General features: G+C 42.3%; 1 protein-coding gene across 1 annotated transcript in view; it reads right to left on the reverse strand.

Moving 5' to 3' along the window:
- The window catches only part of herc3 (HECT and RLD domain containing E3 ubiquitin protein ligase 3), a 37,885-nt gene that overhangs the window by 1,677 nt on the left and 8,959 nt on the right, over positions 1-27,249 (reverse strand). The window contains exons 5-24 of the mRNA XM_066678720.1: positions 26,867-27,088; positions 24,349-24,440; positions 22,678-22,808; positions 22,125-22,282; positions 19,306-19,379; positions 18,636-18,754; positions 17,348-17,407; positions 12,475-12,586; positions 11,331-11,520; positions 11,035-11,198; positions 10,103-10,216; positions 9,917-9,940; positions 9,724-9,813; positions 9,365-9,535; positions 8,735-8,878; positions 7,176-7,342; positions 5,118-5,184; positions 4,804-4,886; positions 2,219-2,402; positions 135-237 (exon numbers count right to left, since the gene is read on the reverse strand). Coding sequence (XP_066534817.1) covers positions 135-237; positions 2,219-2,402; positions 4,804-4,886; positions 5,118-5,184; positions 7,176-7,342; positions 8,735-8,878; positions 9,365-9,535; positions 9,724-9,813; positions 9,917-9,940; positions 10,103-10,216; positions 11,035-11,198; positions 11,331-11,520; positions 12,475-12,586; positions 17,348-17,407; positions 18,636-18,754; positions 19,306-19,379; positions 22,125-22,282; positions 22,678-22,808; positions 24,349-24,440; positions 26,867-27,088 — 2,469 coding nt within the window. The remainder of the gene's footprint in view (positions 1-134; positions 238-2,218; positions 2,403-4,803; positions 4,887-5,117; positions 5,185-7,175; positions 7,343-8,734; positions 8,879-9,364; positions 9,536-9,723; positions 9,814-9,916; positions 9,941-10,102; positions 10,217-11,034; positions 11,199-11,330; positions 11,521-12,474; positions 12,587-17,347; positions 17,408-18,635; positions 18,755-19,305; positions 19,380-22,124; positions 22,283-22,677; positions 22,809-24,348; positions 24,441-26,866; positions 27,089-27,249) is intronic.

Below are 27,249 nucleotides of genomic sequence, written 5' to 3' on the forward strand. Positions count from 1 at the left end.
AATGACACACAGCTCACAAGATACAAAACAACAGTGAAGCTGATGCGTGTAGGTTCCAATTGTAGTCAGTTTCTTCTACAGAGTCTCGGGAAGAGCTTAAATAAGAGCTAGGCAGTCTGCACTGTTCCACTTACATAAGAACTGCTTCTTTTTCTCCAAGGGAAAGTCATGGAACACCTCCCAAAACATCCGTACTGTGGGGTGTGAGGCTGAAAACTCTCCTTTATAAACTGCATTCTGTGAAGAGACAAAGAGCAGCATGAGGAACTCTCCAGAAAGAAAGTGTGAAGATGGAAAATAGGGGGCAAAGAGGAAGCTCTAATAAAAATATCAAAACGTTATGAAATACTAAAATGATGGTATTATGTGAAAAATGTCTTAATGAAATTGACTGCCCTCTTTGCAGTGAGTTACATAATATTACTCCACACAACAAGGAGTGAATTGAAGAGCTCTTTGCTCACACAAACGTGTGTATACACCCCTTTTACCTGGAGGAACCCTTGTGTGTGTGTGTGTGTGTGTGTATATGTGTGTGTATGTGCATGTGTATACACCCCTTTTACCTGGAGCAACCCTTGTGTGTGTGTGTGTGTGTGTATACACCCCTTTTACCTGGAGCAACCCTTGTGTGTGTGTGTGTGTGTGTATATATGTGTGTATGTGTGCGCGCATGTGTATACACCCCTTTTACCTGGAGCAACCCTTGTGTGTGTGTGTGTGTATATGCGTATGTGTGTGTATGTGCATGTGTATACACCCCTTTTACCTGGAGCAACCTTTGTGTGTATGTGTGTGTGTGCATACACCCCTTTTACCTGGAGCAACCCTTGTGTGTGTGTGTGTGTGTGTGTATATATGTGTGTGTGTGTGTGTGTGTGTGTGTATATATGTGTGTATGTGTGCGCGCATGTGTATACACCCCTTTTACCTGGAGCAACCCTTGTGTGTGTGTGTGTGTGTGTGTGTGTGTATATGCGTATGTGTGTGTATGTGCATGTGTATACACCCCTTTTACCTGGAGCAACCCTTGTGTGTGTGTGTGTGTGTGTGCATACACCCCTTTTACCTGGAGCAACCCTTGTGTATGTATGTGTGTGTGTGTGCGTGCGTGCGCGCGCGCGCATGTGTATACACCCCTTTTACCTGGCGCAACCTTTGTGTGTGAGAGAGAGTTCACAGATATTTCCTACATTCTGTTTAAAGCTGTGAGAGATACACTTCCACAGAGAGAAGCGTGAGGACAGTGTTGTCTAAACTTTGCATAAAAACAAAGAGTCTGTAAAAACATCTTCCTGCAGCTACTGGCAAAAGCTTGCTTGCTTTATCATTTATATTTGGCTTTCACTGTTACTCTAAAGTCTCAAAAATGCCTGCACTGATCTGCTCAACATACACCAGCTTTATTCTTGATACTTTGTAGCAGTCAAACTCTATTGGAAGGCTGACTCTTTTAGTAACAGTCAGTAGTAGAGAAAAGCATAAGACAAACTCTCAAAAATGCCACATTTTGGAATATTCAAACAGTCTTAAAGTATCTAAAACTTAAACAGTAGGCTTGATATTTGATTTAAATTTATTATTCATTCATTGTGTGTAACCCTTTCCATTTCAGGGTCACGGTGGGCCCAGAGCCTACCTGGAATCATTGGGCGCAAGGTGGGAACACACCCTGGAGGGGGCGCCAGTCCTTCACAGGGCGACAAACACTCACTCTCACACACTCACTCACACCTACAGACACTTTTGAGTCGCCAATCCACCTACCAACCCGGAGCATAAATATATTAGTGATGCTCTAATATTACGCGTTACATGTCAGCTCAGAAGCCTAAAAACTCTTACTCTCCAGTAGAGGGCAGTGTATCATCTGAATCTTACGTTGTCTTCAAAGATAATAACTCGGCCACACTTCTCAAATTTAACTCGGCACAAAGATTATTCTTAGATGGTAAAGTGTAGAAGTGAGCATCCCCCATAACATTCTTCACCAGTTGAGACGAGCTAAACTCTAAGATGCTTTTGGGAAAATGGACCCTGATTAGTGAAAAGAAGATATTATAAAAGACTACTGCAGCCGACTAAAGGCACGCGAGAGCCGAATGTTCTCTGTACAGTATCGCTCAGTAAATTTGTCATATTTGGTGATGCTTATGAAAAACACACACACATACGTATATATAAACTCATACACAGACACAAATACACACTCCCTCACCTTCTCCAGCTCCTCCCAGTTGTAACTGCTGTTACCCACCACCATGGCCATGAGCTCGGAGGGCTGGAAGAGTGAGAGGATCCGGCCTCCGCACACTTTCAGGAAACCGCCCGAGAATGCAGAGTACAGCTCCCGCACACTGTCACCGAACACGTAGTGCAGGTACGCCTGCACAAACTCCTCTCTGAGGCAGAAACAAATACACACACACACACACACATATCAGTCTTTCCCCTAACTCCGGATGTCTCCTAATTCCGGCCACTGCCGTATATGGTGCAATTCCGCTCTCTCTCTTCGCCATTCGCATTGGATAAAACAATAAAACATAAAGTTCAAGCGTTAGCAGGGCATTTAAACATCAGTCTTGCAAGAAATCACATATCTAAACAATATTTAAGTATCTCTAACAGTGTTGTAATTCTTTGTGTGCAAAACTGCATGTGGAACACAACACATTTCCATTTCGCGACAGATATTTCCTTCAGTGTAAAAGTTAGCTTAGCGGTTAGCTTCCTTTTCTCTGAGGGGAAAATCTACCGCCGTTGTAATCCTTACATGTAGAGTACGGATACCAACACGGGACAAACGTAATCTCACTGTGAACCTCTCAAAACCACTGAATGTGGTAGCAACTGTCTCGTTTGACTGTCACAAGCAGGGGAGGTGGCCGAAGTTAGGGGGCGCTAATAATCTTAGCAGCATTGGCATCTCCTTAAAGTTCTTCTATTTATTTACAGTTGGCTTTTCAAGTTTCACACACACCCAGATCTGAGCCTGGTGAGAGACTGAAAAATTCCAGATTGAAAGGCTGGCATTGTTTCGTTTAATAAAACAATTCTTATCTTGTTCCGTTAAGGTATTACTCAGGGTGGTTAAGAATTGAATAGTTTTCTTCCAGAGAAACTTCCTGTGTGAATTGTTCACAGGAGAAGTGATAGGAACCAGATGCCTTCAGTGCTGAAAACAAAAGTAAGATTTTAAATTAAACTGAAATTATTGGAAATGACATGTTTTCATGTTTTTATGATGGTATCGAGATAAGGTTTTGGCTCAGGTATAGTTTTAAACACACAGATATTCCTAAAAACAACAGACCCCAAAGAAAACAAATTTTCACCTTCAATTTCACTGTTGTTTCAGTAAACAACATATGCTTCCCCCAGGAAATATAATGTAATCACCACATTTAGAGGATGCTCACACAAATTTGTTAACTTCATTAGCAAATAACCAAATCACAGATGTGGCATTGAACAGATTGTGTTTAACAGTTTCAGGCTTTGTGAAACTTTTCCTCAAATTTTTATAAAATCATTTAAACGAAGGGCATATTTTCGTCCAGGTCAAACTGAGGAAAAATGATGCAACAGAGACGTGAAGGTTCAGTGACTTGGGGACAGTAAAAACAAACACATTAGTGATGCATCTACCATGGCCTCAGGCTCCTATTTGTCTGTAAAATCACTTTAAAGGACTTTGTTGACATCTTAACGAATGAATTTTGCAGAAAACCAAAAGAAAACTAAACCAAAAAAGTAGCAACTGCCCAAAAGAACCTGCAATGTCTTTAAGAGATCAAATTAGCCTGAAACATATTGTCTGTGTGTGTGTTGGATTGTGCATTGTTCTGCACACAAGATCACTAGATGTTTGGACACCTGCCTACTTTCCCTGACAGATAGCAGGGACAGCCGGCCTTCCCACTCTCTCACACACACAAACACACATACACTTACTTCTGGCATGGGATAGGTGGATGCAGATTTCCCTGCCTTTATTTCTCTTCAGAAGCTAGGCTTTTACAAATTCATGAATATTAGTCCCTGTTTAAGAGCTGGGCCATGCATTCCTGCTGAAGCATGATTTCATGTGTGCTATAGAACAAAAAGCCTGCGCACCCCACGGCAGGAATCCATGTTCCGCAGCAGCACAAAGTCAGCAATTAAAATGGTTGCTTTGTGATACTGCCAGAGGATCCATTCCATCTTGGCAGAATATCTGTGTGTGTGTGTGTGTGTGAGTGAGTGTACTTGAATGTGTATGTGTAACTCTACTATCCTCTGGGAAGGATTTTGCCCTGCACCCAAATTGAACGTCCAATTATAACTGCACATTTGTCCGTGAGAGAGAGAGACAGAGAGATAGAGAGAGAGAGAGAGAGAGAAAGACAGAGACTAAGTGAGAGAAATAGAGAAAGACAGAGACAGAGACTAAGTGACAGAGAAAGAGAGAGAGACTAAGTGTGTGTGAGAGAGAGATATATGGAGGGAAGTGAGTGAGGGATGAAGGGCAAGTGTGAGAGATAGAGGGAGGGCGGTAATTACTCGACTGTGAGAGAGAGATTTTCTGTGGATTTTGCTGGTTGTGTCCCATCTGTCTGTGCAGCCTATAAAATCACACAATCCTGTCCCCAACCACAAACACACACACACACTTGTAAAATATAGGACACAGGGTTGGAAAATTACGACCTCTTTTTGCTTGTCATGTGAGGGCACGTATGAAGGCTTTGCTGTGGACACACGAGTGTATATAAATGGTGCGTACTCATCATCACCGTTATTTAGGCCCGAGGAACATACCTATTGGACCGGTCCACTAACGTATTCTCTCCTCCAGGGACCAGCTCCTTCACCTCCGTCACCCCATAATACTCACGGGTAATCTGCAGAGAGAAGCGTGTTACATATGGCAGAATCAGCAAATGCTTCATAATGAAATGTTTCAGGAGGCAGACAGCCAAGTAGAACCTGTATTCTGACCCGACAGTTCTTTTTTAGGTTCATTAAAATACGATGTCTCTTTTATTATATAAAATATCTACCCACACAACTCAGATCAAGAATATTATCTAAGAATTGAAAACAATTGAGACATTTTTTTTCTGAAAACTCACAGCAAAGTTGAGACAGAAGGCTTCCTCGATGTCATTTCCTTCATAGTCCAACAGCTGCTGGAGGCTCCTGTAATAAACACCAGTCCAAATTTTTAGGTCAAAACTTCAAGAACTGTGCATTTTGCTGCTGGATAGAAACAGAGTGAGGTTTCCAGTATGGTACCAGCTCTTCTTGACTTTACACGGCTCTACTCACTTGGTCCCTGGTAGCCCCGCCCCCCCGATGTTTGGAAACCACAACATCAACTTCGCTAAGGTTAAACGTTGTCTACTCATCATGTATTCACAGGTTGTTGTTTTGTGGGACAGAACACAGCTCTGCGCCCCAGTTCCAGAGTTCGTTGTTGCTCTGTCCGGCTCTCACTGAAGTCTTTAGTCCGGGTCCAATCCCAGGAGCGTTTGAACCTCTTCAAAAGGCCACAGAGTAATTTTACGAGCTGCCACTGTGAGTCGGATATCTACTGTGATATCTACTGTAGCCTGGAAATTATACAAATGGCGAGTTTGTGCTGGATGTCTGCATTTCGTCATGATTGACAAGTCTCTCTGGCCAATCAACGATCAGTTCCACATCCCAGGACGTCAGGATGGAATATTTATTTAATGGATAGTAGATCTGAGTCAAGTAGAGTAGGGATCATGTGGAAAAGTGTCATTAGTAGCTTGATGATTTTATTATTTCATTCACACAAAAAGTTTGGTGACATTTGCTCTTCCTGCTGTTAATGTCCCAACCATCTGTATTAAACTCAATAGGCCAGCTGAGGCCTACAGTTCTGTTTAAGAGTGCTGACAGACCACAGTTTTCCGCAGCTCAACCCAGGGCAGACTAAAGGGACTAAAGCAAAAGGAGAGCACAGATTCACTTGTAATGCCATACGATCCAAACAGTCCAACCAAAGAATGGAAAGCTCAAAGAGTACATAGTATCCCAATAATAGGAAGTGACAGCCGGGAGAGCAGTAACTCAAAAGCTGGGAAACACTTGTGCTGTCAAGCAACTGCAATAAAACACTCCCGCTTTCTAGAACAGTCAAGTTCATAGAGTGTTCAAGTGTATACATAAAAAAAAGGCATGAATATGAAATATAAACCTTTCTCCCCATCTGAGATGTCAGGATTTAAATCCTACAGCTAATGTTCTCTCCATTTCTCCATTTCAATCTTTTCAATGCTTTCTTGAAAGGTTCTGCTTGATTTCCTCAGATCTCTCAAAGATGAACGCATGGAATCCTTATATGCTGCTTTATATCTGTTAATAAATTGTATATAAAGGCAAATTAAACCAAATAAATTATGATCTGACTTGAACACAGTATCGTATGTGAATGTAATGCACATACACTAGAGGTAAGAGGTACCTTGTTAGAACGGCTTGGAAATCAATAGTTTAACTGAAGAGATACAGGCTGTAGTTCACAAGAAACTAACGCCAAGTAACACAAAATACAACTTCCCTCACAGCATTCATAAAAATGACCATGACCTAACACAAACAGGAAGACAAGCGATCCAGTTTATTATGAAGAAGGGGTGACTACCTTTATTAACGTTTCCCTACGGATTCCGCGATGACGACCCCTCGCTGCAAGTCTAAGGGGGCCAACTGTTTTGCTGCTTCCCCTCCGGCCATACACAAATAATTAGTGGCTAACAGCCCACATCCTCCAATTGATACAGGCATTCTGATGAGCACTAATTAAACCTTACATAATAACAGCAAGTTACGTAACACCAGTCTCAGGGCAGGGAGCTTTTAGGCTGGAAAACAGGGCAAAAGTGTTTAAAAAGGTCCCCTACAGCGGCCACTGTTCCCTGGATTAAGGTGAATCCAAGAATTCAAAAAATCTAGCGGAGGTTAGTGAATCTCTATTGAGACAGAGCAGTGAATGTCTTCCGTTCTCTCAGGTTCAGGTTTATAATATGAACATGTCTGTAGACCAAAGAACAGAACTGGTTTGAGCTTCTGTCACTAGTCGGCTATGTAAGATAAACAAGCAAACGTCTTTTTTTTGACCAAACTATTGATTTGTGTTACCAAAGACTGAATCTGCACACCTGCCCTCAGTTGGGGACAGCTCCTTCAGGTCGTCCAGGGCAGGAGAAACATCCAGAAGTTTCTTGTAAAGCACAAGAGGAAAGTGCAGGTCCACCACTGTGGAGTTATAGATGGCCAGGCCACAGATGATCCCGATTAAATGGAACCAGTTGTGTTCCACAAAACACTGCAACACAAATTTAAAATTCAGGTTTTAGAAATTTTTGGAAGAGAAAAGCAAGTTCCAAAACTTACAGTTGATAAAAGTCAATCGTGTCTATCAGCTAAGCATCATTTAACTTGCTATATTGTAGTACAAAATTATAACAATATCGGTTATATGAATATCTAGTCCATTCAAATATACATCAGCAATGAAACCTTGATAATGCTTGGGTCCTGTTACATTTTGCATATTTGAAGGAGAACTCTAAACTAACTCTAGTTGGGCTCTAAATGACCCCATGCAATTAATAGTACCAAACAAATCTTGCTATTCTTGAGTCACAAATGATGACTGAAAGAGAAAACAAGTAAACGTAAGTGTATTTCCTGTGATTGTACATAATATTTTGAGTCTCCATGTGGTTTGACCAATCCAGCATGGTAATCACTGTTCCAGGAAAACAAGCTGATCTGGGCTAAATACCTCAAAATCATAAACTCCATGACGTGGGGTGTTGACATTCAAAACAATGTTTATTGTACCCTTTCTCACCTTGGCAAAACACCTTGTAACAACATGAGATGACCTTAAGGCAATTTAAAATCACTCAGCTATAATGACATGGCTCTTATTATAAGGAATAGTAATTTTAGTAATTAATATTAATATAGTATATTCATGTGAGGGAAACCTTAGAGTAAAGGGCACTGGTGTAGTGTGCACACACAGCTACTTTAAATTAAATTTAGGCTGAGAGGGAACAGACATAAACAGAATATACATGTGACAGGGTGAATCTTACGGGACGGGGCGGTTAAGGCTATAAACCACAATGATTCTGAAGGTGTCTCAGAGACCTTTAAACGTCCACTACTGAGACGTGAGGATTCGAGGCTTTATAACATAACACCTACTGTTCAGTGTTTTTATAAAGCTATATCCATCTGCATACTATTAAAAGACTCGTCTCACATTTTCATTCATTATCTGTAAGCGCTTATCCAGTTCAGGGTCGCGGTGGGTCCATACCCTACCTGGAATCATTAGGCGCAAGGCGGGAATATACCCTGGAGGGGGCGCCAGTCCTCCACAGGGCAACACAGACACACACTCACACATTCACACCTACGAACACTTTGGAGTCGCCAATCCACCTACCAACGTGTGTTTTTGGACTGTGGGAGGAAACCCACGCAGACACAGGGAGAACACACCACACTCCTCACAGACAGTCACCCGGAGGAAACCCACGCAGACACAGGGAGAACACACCACACTCCTCACAGTCACCCGGAGCGGGAATCGAACCCACAAACTCCAGGCCCCTGTAGCTGTGTGACTGCGACACTACCTGCTGCAGCACCGTGCCGCCCTTACATTTTCACTTAGGTACAAATCCAGAGTCCAACTCACTTTATCAGAGAACCAGAGTAGGTTTGATTCTGGGTAATGGGTGAACATCCCATACACCGGATCCATCAGCTCTTTCAGCAAGAGCAGAAAGAACTCCTTGGTGACTCCTCCTGCATCTACTGCCTCTTCCCCATCAAAAATCACCTACATTTTTGAATCCAAAACAAATGAAAGGAGAAATATTTAACCCTGATAAAACATAGAATGCAAAAATAATGAAATAACAATGTAGCATATCAAAAAGTAGTAAGAGAAAGTGTGATGCACAACAATGCACATGTGAAGAAATCAGACAAGATTGTTCAAACATATACAAAACGACAGGGTGGACAGCAATGACTCCAGCTGCAGAGTTACATTTGCATTAGCTCCTTGTTGTATGTTACATTAATTCTGTCAGTGTTTTAAAAAAACCCTTATAGTGTGTTAGTTTAAAAGTAAAAAGAGTATACGTAGAGCTTAGAGTTGATCTTAACTGGGGCATTCTAAAAATAAAGCAAAGCTAAATCATTTATGACACTTCTTAGCCATAATTTATGATGAGACCCGTTAGTGTGTTGCCTCCACTCAGCCACCTTATTTTGCTCCTTTCACCTAACATTTTGTGACAGTATTAATGTGATTACTGACCTTCAGGGGCTTCTTCAGGTCCACATCATTATAGATAGTGAGCTCCCGCAGGGCGTCACTGACTAAGTGGTCCCGGCGCACATGGAGGACTAGAAAGGGGTTCTGCGCCAGCAAAGGCTCCAAGGTTAACAGCATAAAGACGTTGTGCAGGTTGGCCCCACTCACGGCCATCTGGCACACAAGGAAACAGGTATATTCTGTGCATCTGTCTGAGCACTTTCGGTTTTGGTAACCACTTACACATTGTATCAAAACTCAGCCTTAAAACTGAGGTTCTTCACTAGCTAGCAATGAGTTATACATTTGACTTTCTGGCAAGAAATAGCCTTATAGTTGCCGTATATATGGCATTTTTTTACCTGCATCTGCAGCTCAGCATCTGTCTGCAACATGGTTGTCTTGGCTTGAGCGTTCAATATGAACGGATAGGCACATAATGTGACAGAACTCTGAAAATGAAAAGCTGATTATTATTATTATTATTATTATTAATACTGACTTCCAGTGTCAGAACACTCACAAAAGTGCCATTTCCACTTTGCTCTAACATACCTGCACTGGAGGAGATCGCATTTTCTGTAAAACAACAACAAACAGAAGTAGATGAGAGGGAAACCCACAAACTATTAGTTCGGATGCCTTAAATCTAGCCTTGTTTATAAAATTTAACATCAAGGTTAACTGAAAAGGAGGATTTGGCAATAAAAAGAAAAAAACAAAAAGAGAAAAAACACTTACAAACTCAGCTTTGCTCAGAAACCACTTGAGGTAGTCTTCTTGGATGTCCACCAGACTGGTGATATCAGAGATGTAGAAGCAGTTGTACTCCACATGGTGCACTTTCTGGTTCACCTGCAGCATCACAACATGAGAAACAGGAAAATCAGCTATTTAACTGAAAACGAAAATGAATCACAATATTCCCTGTAGGAAAAATGCACATAAGCTGTGCATCAGAAAAGCAGAGTAAAAGGAAGTACAGTGGAACCTCTACTAACGAACGCCTATACTAACGAACTTTCCAAGATACGAACCGGGCATTTGAATATTTTTTGCCTCCACCAACGAACCACGACTCTAGAAACCAGCGGCTGGAAATGGCCACTGACCCCAATAGGCGAGTCTCCCAGCGCCCAGACTTGAGTGAGTTTTTAAGATTAGCATATTGCAGCTTTAGCAATTTAGCATTAGTGTAAATAGCAGACATCGAAATTCGTGCTAAGTTAAGCCGTATCTACGCTTTGTCTCCCCACATTCACCGCCTACTCTCCGTTATTCCACCCCCCCCCACCTCCCGTCATACAGCCAGTGCCTGTGTTACTCCTCCAGCCAGTCGTCACGCCTTCAAGTTAGCGATGTGTAACCACTTAACTTTATTATTTCTTTTTATTACTGTTTCCACTGTATTTCTCTTTTATTTTTAGTAACGCTACATGTATTTTTTTTTACTAATTTGAGAGTGTTGTAAACATATATCAGTGCAAAAAGGGTGACTTTCGGGGCGGGGGCTGGAACGCATTAATTGCTTTTCCATTATTTTAAATGGGGAAAATCGACTCGAGAAACTAACTTTTCCACTTACGAACTGATCACGGAACGGATCAACTTCGTAAGTAGAGGTTCCACTGTATTATATATGGCACGGCTATTTGTGGAGCCTTGGACTTTACTTTGTATAGTTTCTCCAGTAGTCTTAGCGTTGCGCTAATGTAGCTCTCCAGGAACACAGGGATGAGGAGGGCCTTTCCGCTGGTGAGAAGAAAAACAACGATCCTCTTATACATCTCCACCAGCCTGGAGAAAACTTCACAGTCCAGCAGTGACCACCAGTTATCTACACAGAACAAAGAAACAAACCAACAAGGAGTTTCTTAACCTGAAGTGGGCAGAAGCTTCTCAGTTTAACGTGATAATCCTGCGAAATGTGTGTGAGAATTGCGCAGTGTCAACCGGTTATTTAACATACCTAACACTTTACTAGGGTTGGCATCCAATTTAAGGATGGCCATGGCAAGCGGGATGGTCAGAGAGATGTAGTTTTTGGAGTCGTCAAGGGCTGGACACTCAGAGAGGATCAAGTAGATGCGCATTGCCTCCACATCAGGAGGGGAGCAGGGGAGCTGAGGGATCAGCAGGCTCTCAAAACTCTTAGTAGTCTACAAACACACAGAGCCTTCAGTTAGAGTTGAAAAATATGTCACTGCAGGAAATATCGTTGATTATGTTACAGATTTCAATCAAATACAGTCCAACTTTGTTTATTTGGCATTATATCTACAGTTTATTAACCAAATAATGCCCTGTGTTTGGAGGGTGGGGTCACAGTAAAATACAATTAAAAACTAAGAGTGCTGGGCAAAAGCCACACATTTCATTTTCAGTCAAAGCAGGCAAAATTAGAGACAGGAGAACATCAGGCACCACCCTTGCTTCAAATCTAAATGAAATACACAGATGTTTTTGCACATCCCTCCACTGAGAGAAAACAGCTCAACACTGGGCGCCTGAAAGAATGTGTATCTGTTAATACACTCAATATTAGTATGTTTGCTTTACACATGATGATTCACTCACTGAAAAATGAGGGGCTGAGACCTCAAAACCCACTGGGGTTGAATTAAACTCATCCAGAAACTGTCGCTGCGGGAGATTTCCGAGACTTTCCGAAGATACACACCCAGAGGTTGTCTGTCCTTGGACTCAAATGCAGCCCAGCAGTCAAAATAAACTGTGTGTTTTGCTCCGACACAGATTATGAACATGACGTATACATTAGACTGAGCTAGTTATTAAGAGAGTGTGGCGTCTAAAAGATAAAGGCTGTCTGCCATGATATACACAACAGCTCCCTTCAAGCTTCTTTAAATCACGTTCATAACAGTGTTGTGACCAAAACTAATAAATGACAGGACTGTGTTGTTGTGATTAATTATTAAATGTGATGCCTGTTGTGTTAATTTGACATTCAAGCTATGTCCTTTAAATAGCTAAAAATATGTAGATACATTCTGCACAGTAACATAAACAGTCAGATCTCTACATGTTTCATTACAGATCCCTGGTTGATGAGCCATCTCTGCTCTTACACATTACAACCCATGAAAATATACCTGCTCCAGCAGCCTCGCGTAGGCTGGTTTCATCAGTGTCTCAAACAGGAGCCTGACTGAATTGAGATTGATGCCAGGGACTTTCGGGTTGGTTTTAAAATGTCCATCGTCACTAAGAAAAAAAAAATAATAGTAAAAAGTTGAAGTAAATTTCAATTCAGATCATAATGCTTCACAGTGAGGTTTAGGAATAATATAAACATAGGGCGGCACGGTGGCGCAGCAGGTAGTGTGTCGCAGTCACACAGCTCCAGGGACCTGGAGGTTGTGGGTTCGATTCCCGCTCCGGGTGACTGTCTGTGAGGTGTGTGGTGTGTTCTCCCTGTGTCTGTGTGGGTTTCCTGCGGGTGACTGTCTGTGAGGAGCGTGGTGTGTTCGGACACTTTTGAGTCACCAATCCACCTACCAACATGTGTGTTTGGACTGTGGGAGGAAACCTTTCTCCCTGTGTCTGCGTGGGTTTCCTCCAGGTGACTATCTGTGAGGAGTGTGGTGTGTTCTCCCTGTGTCTGCGTGGGTTTCCTGCGGGTGACTGTCTGTGAGGAGCGTGGTGTGTTCTCCCTGTGTCTGCTTGGGTTTGCTGCGGGTGACTGTCTGTGAGGAGCGTGGTGTGTTCTCCCTGTGTCTGCGTGGGTTTCCTCCGGGTGACTGTCTGTGAGGAGCGTGGTGTGTTCTCCCTGTGTCTTCGTGGGTTTCCGCCGGGTGACTGTCTGTGAGGAGCGTGGTGTGTTCTCCCTGTGTCTGCGTGGGTTTCCTCCGGGTGACTATCTGTGAGGAGCGTGGTGTGTTCTCCCTGTGTCTGCGTGGGTTTCCTGCGGGTGACTGTCTGTGAGGAGCGTGGTGTGTTCTCCCTGTGTCTGCTTGGGTTTGCTGCGGGTGACTGTCTGTGAGGAGCGTGGTGTGTTCTCCCTGTGTCTGCGTGGGTTTCCTCCGGGTGACTGTCTGTGAGGAGCGTGGTGTGTTCTCCCTGTGTCTTCGTGGGTTTCCGCCGGGTGACTGTCTGTGAGGAGCGTGGTGTGTTCTCCCTGTGTCTGCGTGGGTTTCCTCCGGGTGACTATCTGTGAGGAGCGTGGTGTGTTCTCCCTGTGTCTGCTTGGGTTTGCTGCGGGTGACTGTCTGTGAGGAGCGTGGTGTGTTCTCCCTGTGTCTGCGTGGGTTTCCTCCGGGTGACTATCTGTGAGGAGCGTGGTGTGTTCTCCCTGTGTCTGCTTGGGTTTGCTGCAGGTGACTGTCTGTGAGGAGCGTGGTGTGTTCTCCCTGTGTCTGCGTGGGTTTCCTCCCACAGTCCAAACACACATGTTGGTAGGTGGATTGGTGACTCAAAAGTGTCCGTAGGTGTGAGTGTGTGAGTGAATGTGTGAGTGTGTGTTGCCTTGTGAAGGACTGGCGCCCCCTCCTTGTGCCCAATGATTCCAGGTAGGCTCTGGACCCACCGCGATCCTGCGCTGGATAAGGGTTACAGATAATGAATGAATGAATGTATATAAAAGTATGTTTTACTGGCAATATCCAAGTCCTTTTTTTTGGGGACAAAGAACAAAACTGAGGACAAAAAATATTCTTTGCCAGACCATATTCTTTAAAGTCAAACAAAAACTAAACAGCACTTTATTGTAGACAAAACAGCAGAAACGTCTTTTTTTTAAAGCCATTGGCCTTAAAGGATTATCCTGGATATGACCAAACAATATTTTTCCTGGCTCTGACCTGATCCAACCCATATGACCAAGCTTTGAATGTGAACTCAATTGCTGTCCAACAAAATTCAGTCTAAACCAGAGCCGAGCCAGCTGCTAAATCTGACCTCCTGGACATCAGTATCAACAACACAAGTGACCCCAGTGTTCCAGATTAGAAGGGGGACTAAAGCAGGACAAGTGCGGGTGAACCTAGGACAGGTGAATTCCCCTCTGGTCCTGGAGGGGTAGTGACCAGCTAGGTGTCCACAGTTTGGGGGTTTCTTGCTCAGATGCGCCTGAAACAACTGCCAGGTTTAGGTGGGTTTCAGTATGAGAGTTACTAAACTGTGCTGGACACCTGCCTTCCTGAGCTGGAGATTGTGCCTTTGGACCATTAAGTAATCAAACATGACCCAAAATGACAATTGTATGCAAATGTTTATACACTTTATCTATTACACCATTCTATTTATTCACAAGATTAACATATAACTAAAGGAAGAAATAAAATAAACAACAACAACAACACAACTGTGTATTACATTGAGTAAATACACAGCAAATGTACAAAAAAATGTGCAGACATGCCTGACATAAACAGTCAAGTATAATGGCTTGGGAAGAATACTTCACCCTCTAATCTGAGTAAATTTGGTTTCCTGAAGCTTTGTATTTTTTGATGCTGTATGGTGCTCTAGTGGGGAAAAAAAACCTGCAGAGTGCCTCGACCCTGCAAACATGGATGTAAAGATATAGAGTGCACGTTCAGTGAGAAAAGACCAGAATGGATCTGTCCCTCTTTATATCTGCAGCTGCTTTGAAGGGATCATCTATAAATCACATGTTGGAATAAACACAGCCACACAAAGTTAAGCCATTACACAGACACAAATACATATTGGTCACCACCATGACCAAAGCATGGAGGTCAGAGCCCTATTTACAGTAAACTGAGATATGGAAAACATCTGCAAGCACAATAAATACAGCTCTTATTTAGCATCAGTGCAAATATGACATCAGAAATTCCCCCCCAAAAAAACAGATATGATATGAATTGTTCATATCATATCAATGAGGTTCAATCATTTATTACTGGAAACATAAATATTACCCATTTCTACTATCAAACTGTTCTAGCGTAGAAACATAATACGAAGTCTGTCTCTCTCTCTATGCACCCAGATCTGAACAATTCATTGCACTCCACAGACCACCACAGCTCTGCAATCCACCCGACATTTTAATCCACATAATCAAGAGGACCTTTCTAGAGAGGACTTGTTCATTATACCACACTGAGAGTAAATGACACCAGTTGTGACTTACATAATCAAATAATCTCTCACAAATGTCCGGCTTGCTTTTTATCCGAGGGGATTAAAGTGAAGTACGATGTAGTGAAGAGAGCATGATGCAGATGATGATAATGATGATAACGTTGATGATTCCAAGGGTCAGTGCCCATGAAGAGATAATCATCCAGTTATGATTCAGCCAACAACATGTCTTGTTCTACTATAGGACATGGCAGGGAATAAAAACCTGTGTGAATGTGTATGTGCAGGTGTGTGTGTGTGTGATTGTTTTCATAGATGCTGAACAATTACTTAAAGGCTAAGCACCAGCTCTATGAAAGTGTCAAACAAACACCCCCCCAACGGTGTTCGGAAACTCTAATAGGCGTCTTGCCTGTGACGTAGATGGTGGACAACAACTCTAGAAGCTGCACTTAATTTAATGCAAAATGTTGAAAAGGTGTGTTGTTTTTGGCTGCAATCATTCAATGTACAGTGGGACATCTGTGAACAAATGACCCAAAGATCCCAAAATATCCAGAAAATGGACTAAATTTGTCAACTTTAAACGGGCACTTTGGAAAGGACCATCCGCTCACTCCGTTATCTGTAGCTCATTTCACTGGCGCTTTTCCAACAATATGGGCATGTAAGGACACCAACGAAAGGTGTTCAAGAGCCTCTGTAACATGGAGGTAAACAGGGTAAGGACACTCACTTCGCCTGTTTTAGTTGGTGTTAGTTAACGTTAGCTTGACTCGCTAAACTCGGTGGCTCAGATTATACTCGGCTACGTAGCTGCATTACGAAGGTTTATAGTGTCGGATGAATTCGAGTTCGACTTCGATCGCATTTACAAGAATAACGGTACCTCTACATTTGAGTTTAGCTTATTGCTAGGCTATTGTCATGAATAATGTTGGTTATTTAGCTAGATACTGTCATAACAGTCAGTCATAACGGTGTTTTACCGCGGCGTTGTTCAGCTGTTGTCCACCAGTGACGTCACGGCCGCGTTCAAGAATTTCCGTAGCGAGCTCGGGTTTTTCCGTCAATTTAATAAAATTGTCAGTTTTAAAGCAAATTAAGCTGCTATTTTCATTTTAATTCATACATATATCTGTCAGTAATGGAAATAATGTGAAATATTCATGGAGGCCCATTAAGTGGTGCTTAGCCTTTAAATGTAGAATATTTTACAATCACTGTGCCAAACTTCGAAAGTAGTTGCCATGTTTAGAGCATTTACATATTGATTGTTTAAATGTTTTATGCTTAAAATGTCAAATCCACCTTAAAATAAAAATGTGATGTGTCCTGATTTTGTAAAAAAAAAAAAAGGCCAACATTTCTTTTTTGGTTACTGAGGTCAAAATTAGTGTTAGGAATTTTAACATACATACATAAAATAGCTTGGGTAAATAACATTTTGTTCATTTCCTAAGTAAAAGAAAGGGATATACTATCTGTAGAAAACACACTCCTACAGATCTTACAAAAAGGTATATAACACATTAAACAGACATTGTGCAAAATCGCCAGGTTTAAGCTTGTTATTTTCAAGGATACACCAAACATGCAGTTTAATCCGGGGAGTCCACCATAAATCTGACTGTGTGCATTAATTAGAAGCTGGGTGTGTGAGAGAAAGAGAAGTGAATAAATGCCCATTCTCTAAATGCACTCAATAACCCACTGAACAACCCCCACTCTCTATCCTCCTGTCTAGGACCCATCAGCATCATTTGTGGAGGATGACCCCAAGCTTTTAAAGCATTATGAGACTTATGAGGCCTCATCAGTGAGTCTGGGGGGGGGGGGGGGCATGATCAAATGTTTTGGGTGAAATATTCCATTAATGGGTATTACACAAATCGATTAATCAACACTGATTACCTCTGGTCCAGAAAGCTGGCATTCCAACATGCGGTTGAAGACAATAGCAGGATGATGTCACTTCAAAGGAATAAAGAAGAACAAAATCATAAACCAAAAAAACAGTTAATAAAATAAAAATATATGATCATAAACCGTATCATCTATATTTCATTATTTAATTTAGTGCCTCCAGTCTAAATTTCACACACTGAAGATAACTGAAATTTAGGATTTAAAAAAGGTCCAACACACCAAATAAATATTCATATACAATATAACATTTCAAGTTTCCTTTGGAGAAAATGCCCAAGTTAATCATCACCTGCGAGTGTAGTACCTTTATTGTCTAAAGATTAAACCTCCTCACACACATTGTTAATAAAAAAACCACATGCTGTTGTTTCTAGAAGCCACTATGAGATAACAATCACCACTATGAGATAACGTGAAAAAACACCAAACAAAACAAAGCTTAGATAAAGACCAGCCAATGAGGAGTGAGGACACCTTTAGGTAACAGTTTGTAAACATTATAAAATCATAAATGATAATTTGATATATTGAAATAATATGATAGTTTATCACTCTTCTCAGCAGTGATGGCAAAATGGCCTGTTAAAGGGCCAACACACGTTTCAAAACATCTTAAAAATGTTATACAAGGATTTTGGGTGGAAATGTAATTGGGTGTGGAGGGGAATGTTATTAAAAAATATTTGGGATAAGTTTATCAAGCAAACGGTTTATAAAAAACTAATCTTGTTAACTTAAAAATACTTTAAAAAATATCTACGTATAAAATATATGCCAAAAAAAATGTATAATAATATTAGGGTGACCAGATCTGAGATGGTGAAAAAGAGGACACGACTACTGACGTGCAGACTGACCAATGAAATGTTTACAAACAAGTTTATCACCAATAACGGTAGCTCTACAGTCAGACCGTCCAATCAGAAGATTTTAGGCTACTTCACCACGCCCCCTTCTCACTCAAGCGAACCAATCGGAGTAGGGGAGGGCGGGACTAGTTTGTGAACGAAACTTCTCGAAGTTCTGTGTAAGCTCTAGAAAAACAAAATGTCCGGACGTTTGTGAAATTCCGGCCGGACATTTTTTAAAGTCTAAAATAGAGCACATGTCCGGGTAAAAGAGGACGTCTGGTCACTCTAAATGATGAACATGATATTCAAAAGCAGTACTGCTCACTTAATAAACAGGCGGTAAATCCAAATATCAAATTCAACATGAGTGTATTCTCCAATCTTCAACCTGAATTATCCTGAGGGTTGATAGCATCACTCACTTTGTGATGATAGAATCCGAAGTTTCCAAAAGCTTCAGTCTCCAATTGTTTAGACTCTCATTATTAATCAGGGAAATACTTTTAGACGCGTTGATAATGCGAAAGTCTTCTGGGCAGCTCTGCACACACAAATTTAAGACAAAGGTGAACAATTTTACTAAACTGTGCACACTCCAAGGCCATATCAGATCAATATTTAGGCTAAATCTGTCTCCAAACAGAAACTCCACAAGATATGTCTAACCAACAAACCAAAGCAACTGTTTTTTTCTTCCTTTTTTCTTTCCACATCGTATTTTAGGTCACAGCGCCGCTCAGTGGTCAAAAAGAGGTAGTTTTATTTGAGAAGAAAGGTGCGACTCCATTACCAAGGTCAGATTAAAGCAGAGAGCAGCAATTACACTAGCTCTTAATTAAAGCCCGGCCAATAGGAAATGAACGGTTTAAGAAACTAAATACCATATAAAAGCCATGACCTGTGAGTGAAATACAAGTTCATTACTCATTCACAAATTTCCTTGAGGAACAAACCTGCTGTAAATGCATGTGATAGTTCAATGTTTGCAACAAGTGTTTCATTAGGGGTTTTCCACTAGTTTCCTCATCTGCTACATTTGATTAACAGAATAAATGACTGAACAAGGCTATAATGCAGTGTAAAACTGTTTACCTTGTCACATGACAGCAAAAGGAAGCTGTGGTCACCTCCGCAGTGAATTCTGCTGATGCTAAACTGTTCTGTATCTGAACCAACAAAGAAATAAAACAAATGAATTCACAATCACATGTTGTATCTCATACAAGGACAAACATTTAATGAAGAGGTAATGTTGCCATTACATAAGAAAAAAAAAGAGAAGGTGGCAAATACTCAGGGAATTTGCACATTTTTGTTAAAGAACAGCAGAAACCCCACTGAACACACACAAACCAAAATAATAATAATTATAGGCCGATTTATGGTTTTTCAGTCTGTGTGTGAATAAATATATACAGCAAAAATGAGCAGAGCCCTGTTTAATAGCAATAAAATAAAAGTTTGGAATGTGTAGTAACATCAGGTCAAAAGAACTTTGCTTTGTACTTAAATAAGAAAATTCTTAAACTATCATTCATTCATTATCTGTCATCGCTTATCCAGTTCGGGGTCGCGGTGGGTCCAGAGCCTACCTGGAATCATTGGGCGCAAGGCGGGAATACACCCTGGAGGGGGCGCCAGTCCTTCACAAGGCAACACACACACACACTCGCACCTACAGACACTTTTGAGTCGCCAATCCACCTACCAACGTGTGTTTTTGGACTGTGGGAGGAAACCGGAGCACCCGGAGGGAACCCACGCAGACACAGAGAGAACACACCACACTCCTCACAGACAGTCACCCGGAGGGAACCCACGCAGACACAGAGAGAACACACCACACTCCTCACAGACAGTCACCCGGAGGAAACCCACGCAGACACAGGGAGAACACACCACACTCCTCACAGACAGTCACCCGGAGGAAACCCACGCAGACACAGGGAGAACACACCACACTCCTCACAGACAGTCACCCGGAGGAAACCCACGCAGACACAGGGAGAACACACCACACTCCTCACAGACAGTCACCCGGAGGAAACCCACGCAGACACAGAGAGAATACACCACACTTCTCACAGACAGTCACCCAGAGCAGGAATCGAACCCACAACCTCCAGGTCCCTGGAGCTGTCTACCAGTCTGCCCACCGTGCCGCCCAATTCTTAAACTAAATGTATTAAAATAACAAAGCAGACATCTGACTGCTTAATTATTAATGAAGTGTTGATTCTTTAAAAAGAAAAGCAACAAAAATCAAAACATTTGTTGGAGGGGTTGATTTTCCAAAGATGTTCAAACTGATTCAACATAATTAACCTGAAAGGTTTTTACTTTCTTCTTTCTAAACAAATGGTGGTGTTTTTCACAGTGAGTTAATGATCACTGTGATTTATTTCTTGGCATAAGTCTTTAGAGCAGGAATAGTTTTTCCATTCAGTATTTTGCTGTGTACACTAGCATTAATTAATTGGCGGCACGGTGGCTTGGTGGTTAGCACGTTCGCCTCCCAGCGCTGGGATCTTGGGTTCAAGTCCCATCTGGGTGGAGTTTCCATGTTCTCCCCGTGTCTGCGTGGGTTTCCTCCGGGGTCTCCGGTTTCCTCCCACAGTCCAAAAAACATGGAGGGTAGGTGAATTGGCTTCTGTAATAACTGTCCTGGTTTGTGAGTGAATGTGTGTGTGCCCAGATGTGGATTGGCGCTCTGTCCTGGGTGAAGTCCTAGTGCCCGATGCAGTCCTCCAGGTGGATGGTCGTTTCTGGTTGAGAGTACGCTGTGCGCGTTTGGCTGCCGCTTCTCACCAGTGTGTGTGAATTGAGCGTTCTGAGCAGTGTAGATTGTAAAGCGTCCTTGGGTGTCTAGAAAGGCGCTATATAAGTGTAACGATAATAATTAATGATTAATTTGATAAACTTCCCATTCCCTGCTGATTTTGGTTTCACTGTTTCTACAATAACAACATTTCAAAAGAGTTGTCTAAGCTGATTTTTTAAAATTAAAATGCTATTTGAAATCATTTGATTCGGTATTTATTTTATTCTGTACATCGTGTGCGCAGTGGGTCCCAAGCGGCACAGACAACAGACCACAGACATTAAAACCTATTGTTGAGTTTAATACTGAGTTACTCTTATAATATTGAAGTCATTACGCTGTGCTAAACATGATATGAAGCCCACCGACTCCTTATTACTTACTTGCAATAAAAAAGAACATAAATTATCTTGCAAATTTTAATTCTGTCTTTCTTAGGATCATACTTCATTCAGTGTCAATGACACTGTCCACACTCCAGTCCTTCCTCGTCTAACATGAGTCATAGCTGCCTACAAACATCTGAGTCAAGACCAGCCATCTGTTCTGCTGAGTGTGACAGGACTTTGGAAGAGTTTCTCCATCAAAAGCAGCATTTTCCTGATGATGTCCCTCCACCTCTGTGCCTTGGACTTCCTGCACCACTAGAGCCAACAGTGCTACTGAAGTCCTGCAGGCGCTAATGTGTTTATGGGTGTCAAAGTCAGCATTGCAGAGATAAGTGCTTTCAATCTAAGAATATTCTCACTGCGACTCATGGAGTAAATATGTTTAATATGATTAGTGAAAGTATCTGTACTGCCTTGGTCCTCCAGGACTGAAGTGGCACAAGAGTGCCATTCCTCCAGATCCAATGAGTGGTGAGTGGTACATTTATTTGCTTGTAACTTTAAAAGACAGACGTTCATGTTATCAGAACATAACTAGGTTAATAATTTCCCCTTCTGGGCAAAGGAAGCTACAGATTGAAACTAATGCCAAGCTTGTGACAAGCCATGTGTTCTACCCAAATGAACAGCAATCAGAGAACGATAAGAATAACAAAACAACCAACAGTTCAACTTAATGCCTTCCTTTATTGGTCACTAACCTGTTATTTGTCTGTTGTTGAGATGTGGAGGGTGGATGCTTTTGACCGGCATGGGGATTTTGGCATTACCTCTGACTCCTAAACCCAGCTGCCCATAGGCATTACAGCCAAAGGCATAGACCAGGCCAGTGGAGGGCACATAGGCCAAGGTGTGGTGCCTGAAAAAGACAGAGGTATGTGGTCAAACCACTGTTCTCTTATGTCATTGCTCTACAGTGGGTGCAGCTACTCATCATTACAATAATGTAAGATCAAACTGTAAAATAACTTGGACACTCCAAACTTCACACTTCTGTAATAATTTCCCCACAGTCCCATGCCACATTTTTATGAGATTTGGGGTTTTAAGAGATATGGCAGTGCTCAGGTCTTCCAGAGGAAAAAGTGAGCAATTCCTATCAGACCGTGCCTGAATTGTCTTTACCTTTATCACTTGTGTCCTGGTATTTGTACACACAGAGCTGTGCAAACTACACAAGCAACTGTATATGAACTACCACTGCCTCATAAAAATAAATGTGGCTTAAAATTGATTGTATCAAATCAGACTTACTTGCCACAAGTAATTTGAGAGACTTCTGTGCCCATTAACTCCAGTACCCTGCGCGGGAGAGGCTCGTTGTTTGTGGAGTCATGGCCCAGCTGTCCTCTCGACCCGTTTCCAAATGTGAACAAGCCGCCATCCTGCCCAAAACAACAGCAGCCAAGGGATCCATATTTACCGCTACACTGTAATTGCTGATTATTCCAGTCAATAAATTTAACATGTGGACTGGGTAAAAAGACAAAGTAAGTAATATTAATACACAATACACAAGCACTTGCAGTGTAGCAAAGAAGTGGTTATTTTATCATTAATTAAAAAGACAAGATAGTAAGAAATAGACGAACAAATGCAAACACAGGAAGCAAATTAATATCTTAAGATTCATTCATTATCTGTAAGCGCTTATCCAATTCAGGGTCGCGGTGGGTCCAAAGCAATACACACACACACACACACGGACACTTTTGAGTCTCCAATTCACCTACCAACGTGTGTTTTTTGGACTGTGGGAGGAAACTGGAGCACCCGGAAGAAACCCACGCAGACACAGGGAGAACACACCACACTCCTCACAGACAGTCACCCGGAGGAAAACCACGCAGACACAGGGAGAACACACCACACTCCTCACAGACAGTCACCCGGAGGAAACCCACGCATACACAGGGAGAACACACCACACTCCTCACAGACAGTCACCCGGAGGAAACCCACGCAAACACAGGGAGAACACACCACACTCCTCACAGACAGTCACCCGGAGGAAACTCACACAGACACAGGGAGAACACACCAAACTCCTCACAGACAGTCACCCAGAGGAAACCCACACAGACACAGGGAGAACACACCACACTCCTCACAGACAGTCACCCGGAGGAAACCCACGCAGACACAGGGAGAACACACCACACTCCTCACAGACAGTCACCCAGAGGAAACCCACGCAGACACAGGGAGAACACACCACACTCCTCACAGACAGTCACCCGGAGGAAACCCACGCAGACACAGGGAGAACACACCACACTCCTCACAGACAGTCACCCGGAGGAAACCCACGCAGACACAGAGAGAACACACCACACTCCTCACAGACAGTCACCCAGAGGAAACCCACGCAGACACAGGGAGAACACACCAACTCCTCACAGACAGTCACCCGGAGCCGGAATCGAACCCACAATCTTCAGTGTCCCTGGAGCTGTGTGACTGCGACACACTACCTGCTCCGCCACCGTGCCGCCCCAATATCTTAAGATATTATGACAAATTCTTATACCAACTCAATGACTTACACATAAGAATGTGCCTAACAGTGTAAAGCAAACAGCTACCTCCCAAGATCCAATTTACCCCAAACAGTGATGCTGAGGTCTGGGCTCTGGGACAGACGGTTCATTATTTGTAATTGCATAGACACTAATTCTATAAATGGCATAGTTGGCTTGAGTCGCAGCACCAAGCATTAGCTAGATTCAGTCTACTACCGTCATTCAGCTTTGATATATTACTTCATCCCAAATGTACTGTAAAAAATCTGCTTTCAGAGCTGTAGAACATCATCTGTGCACCAAAGCTTTCTAAGCATTCAGTCACTTTTAGATATGCCTTCAATACCCGTGATGCTAAGCACCTCAAACACCGTTAAAACTCTAGACGTTTGGAGAACTGTACCTTGGTCAGAGCGGCTGTGTGCTCCTCCCCGCAGCTGATGTACACCACTTTCTGAGTGCGCAGGAATTTTATATGGCAGGGAACGGCCCGATCTGAGAGAGCAAATTGAAAAGCACAATTACAGGTTTGCAAGGGTCCTACTACATGTTTATATGAGAGCAGCATTTCATGAGGACATACAACAGCACAGGGATTTTAAATCCATCAACAAATGCTGCATTCAGGGAAGAGAATATAAAAAAAAACATAATGGATTTCTGTGCGCAGTGCCACAGGAACAAAAAGGTAGTATATTTCCCCCAACCACAAAACACCTTTGACAAAACACATTTTCCTGTCACACATTTATCAAGTAGCTCAGAATGTTAGGCAGGCTTTATTTTAGAGACATTTCTTGGTCCTTCTCTGTCTGAGGAAAGCCACTAATTTAGTGTGTATGCAGAGGTGTGCCGTGAGGTGTGTTAGTGCTATCTTTTACACTCTCTATGAGTACGTATCACATCTGTACGTACGGGTGGGCGATATGGCCAAAATATAACATTGTGATATTTCAAAACATTTTTCTGTGATCAGAGCAGAGCAAAACCAGTGTAGTCTCTCTACAGGCTGTTATCAAAGACTGGGGACATAGTTATATACTGAATATTTCAAATACGGTGAACTTGATAGAACTGCAACAATCAATTGTTAGCAACACGACTACAAACATTTCCACATTTTTATTTGACTTGTTTAATTTTGTTTTTCCGATACCTACATAACCACAGATGACATTTAAACGGTCCCGAGTTACGATGTTTCGTGGTTACGACACATCTCCCCTTTACTGTATAAAGCCTTGTTTCGACTTTGGTTGGTTTTGCATCGTAAAAGTCGTAACGCGAACTGTTTGGTGTGCACGGCGGAAGAATACACGGTTACGCAGCTCAGGACCGAGGAGGACGGCGTCACCCCAGTCGCATTGTACGCCATTTTAGCTTGCTGCTACGTCGTTCTCTCTCACGTGTGCACGTATGTGTTTGATTTGTGAACTTTTTGCCCTTCATTATGGCTCCCAAGCGTAAGGCTGACTCTTCTGATGGTAGTGCATCGAAGAAGAGGAAAGCCATCACCATGGAAGTGAAATTAGATTTCATAAAGCGATTCGATAAGGGGGAAACAGCGACAAACATTGGCTGGTCGCTTTGGACTTAGTCGTTCGACTGTCGCTACGATTATCAAGGATAAAGATCGCATCCTTGAACATGTGAAAGGATCTGCTCCTATGAAATCGACAGTGATAACCAAGCAGCGTAGTGGTCTTATTATTGAGATGGAAAGATTATTAGTGCTTTGGTTGGAAGACCAAAATCAACGGCGTATCCCAGTGAGCCCAATGGTGATTCAGGAGAAGGCTAAAAGGTGGTTTGATACGTTGAAAAGAAAAGGGGGAGGGAAGTGAAAGTGAAGAGTTTGTGGCCAGTAGGGGTTGGTTTAGCCGTTTTAAGGCTCGTGCAAGGTGAAGCTGCTAGTGGTGATGAGAAAGCAGCAAGTGGGTTTCCTAAAGCGTTGGCTGAGATAATTAGGGAGGGGGGTTACTGTTCTGAACAAGTGTTCAACATGGATGAGACAGGCTTGTTTTGGAAGCGTTTGCCTAACCGTACATACATCGCCAAGGAGGAGAATTCAGCACCAGGTCATAAAGCCAGCAAGGAGTGACTGACTTTGCTTCTTGGGGGAAATACTGCTGGCGACTACAAACTCTTTTATTTATTACTGTTTATTATTCCTGTTTCATTTCATTATTAAACATATTTTATGTGTTTTTGATAATTACTGTGTTAGGATAAGTGCTTACAGTATGTTATTTACGTACAGTATGTACGTATGTTCCGACTTACGACACGACGTAGGAACGGATCAACGTCGTAAGTCGAGGACCCCCTGTATAAGGAATAGTTTACTAGTTCATTCATTCATTCATTATCTGTAACTCTTATCCAGTTCAGGGTCGCGGTGGGTCCGGAGTCTACCCGGAATCAATGGGCGCAAGGCAGGAACACACCCTGGAGGGGGCACCAGTCCTTCACAGTGTGATAGTTTACTAGTTTTTTGGTTAAATGCTTTTTAAAGGAAGGCCAATTATGTTTTTTAGGGGTATGAGCATCGTTAGCAAAGTTGCAAATTCCTAACTATTTCCTATATTCATCCAGCAACTGATCTGGAAAGACACCAGTAAGTTTAATGTACAGCACTCTCTCTCTGTATGTATATTACATGGAGAGACGCTCATTCACACATCTCCACCTTACAGTTGCAGTAAGAAATGCAGTTTCATTCTAAGAGATAAAGCCCAGTAAGAAAAAAACAGTATGAAAAATGAATTAGACCTGTTTGATACAGAAACCTGGGATGGCGTAAAAGCATGTGACATGTGATCTGATGGGAAATTCTCAAACGAAAGTGAATGTAAAATCTGTTCCTAGATCAGCTCACCACAGGTTTTTGGCTTCCTCCTTCTTGTTTCTGGGAAGCTCACCTTGTTCATCATTGAGGCCCAGCTGTCCAGCGCTGTTCCTGCCCCATCCGAACACAGCTCCAGACAGAGAGAGGGCGAAGCTGTGGTCTCCTCCTGCACTGATCTGAGCCAGTGGGATCCCACACAGAGATTTGAGGGGCTGAGGTGACAGAGAGCTGGGCTCACCTTTTCCCAAACCCAGCTGGCCACTGGAGTTTTGACCCCACGTGAAGAGCTGACCGTCTGAAAGCACAGCATCCAAACTAGTTTCAGGGCGTAGCCAAAAAAATAAAATAATAATAATAATAAAAACTGCCTCAATGTTTAAAACACCAACTTACATTAAGTGAATTAAGAAATGAAGTACCTTGTTTGAAGTTAAAACAAATGTGCTAAACCACTTA

The sequence above is a fragment of the Hoplias malabaricus genome, chromosome 8 (assembly GCF_029633855.1).
Source record: "Hoplias malabaricus isolate fHopMal1 chromosome 8, fHopMal1.hap1, whole genome shotgun sequence".
NCBI classification, from domain to species: Eukaryota; Metazoa; Chordata; class Actinopteri; order Characiformes; family Erythrinidae; genus Hoplias; species Hoplias malabaricus.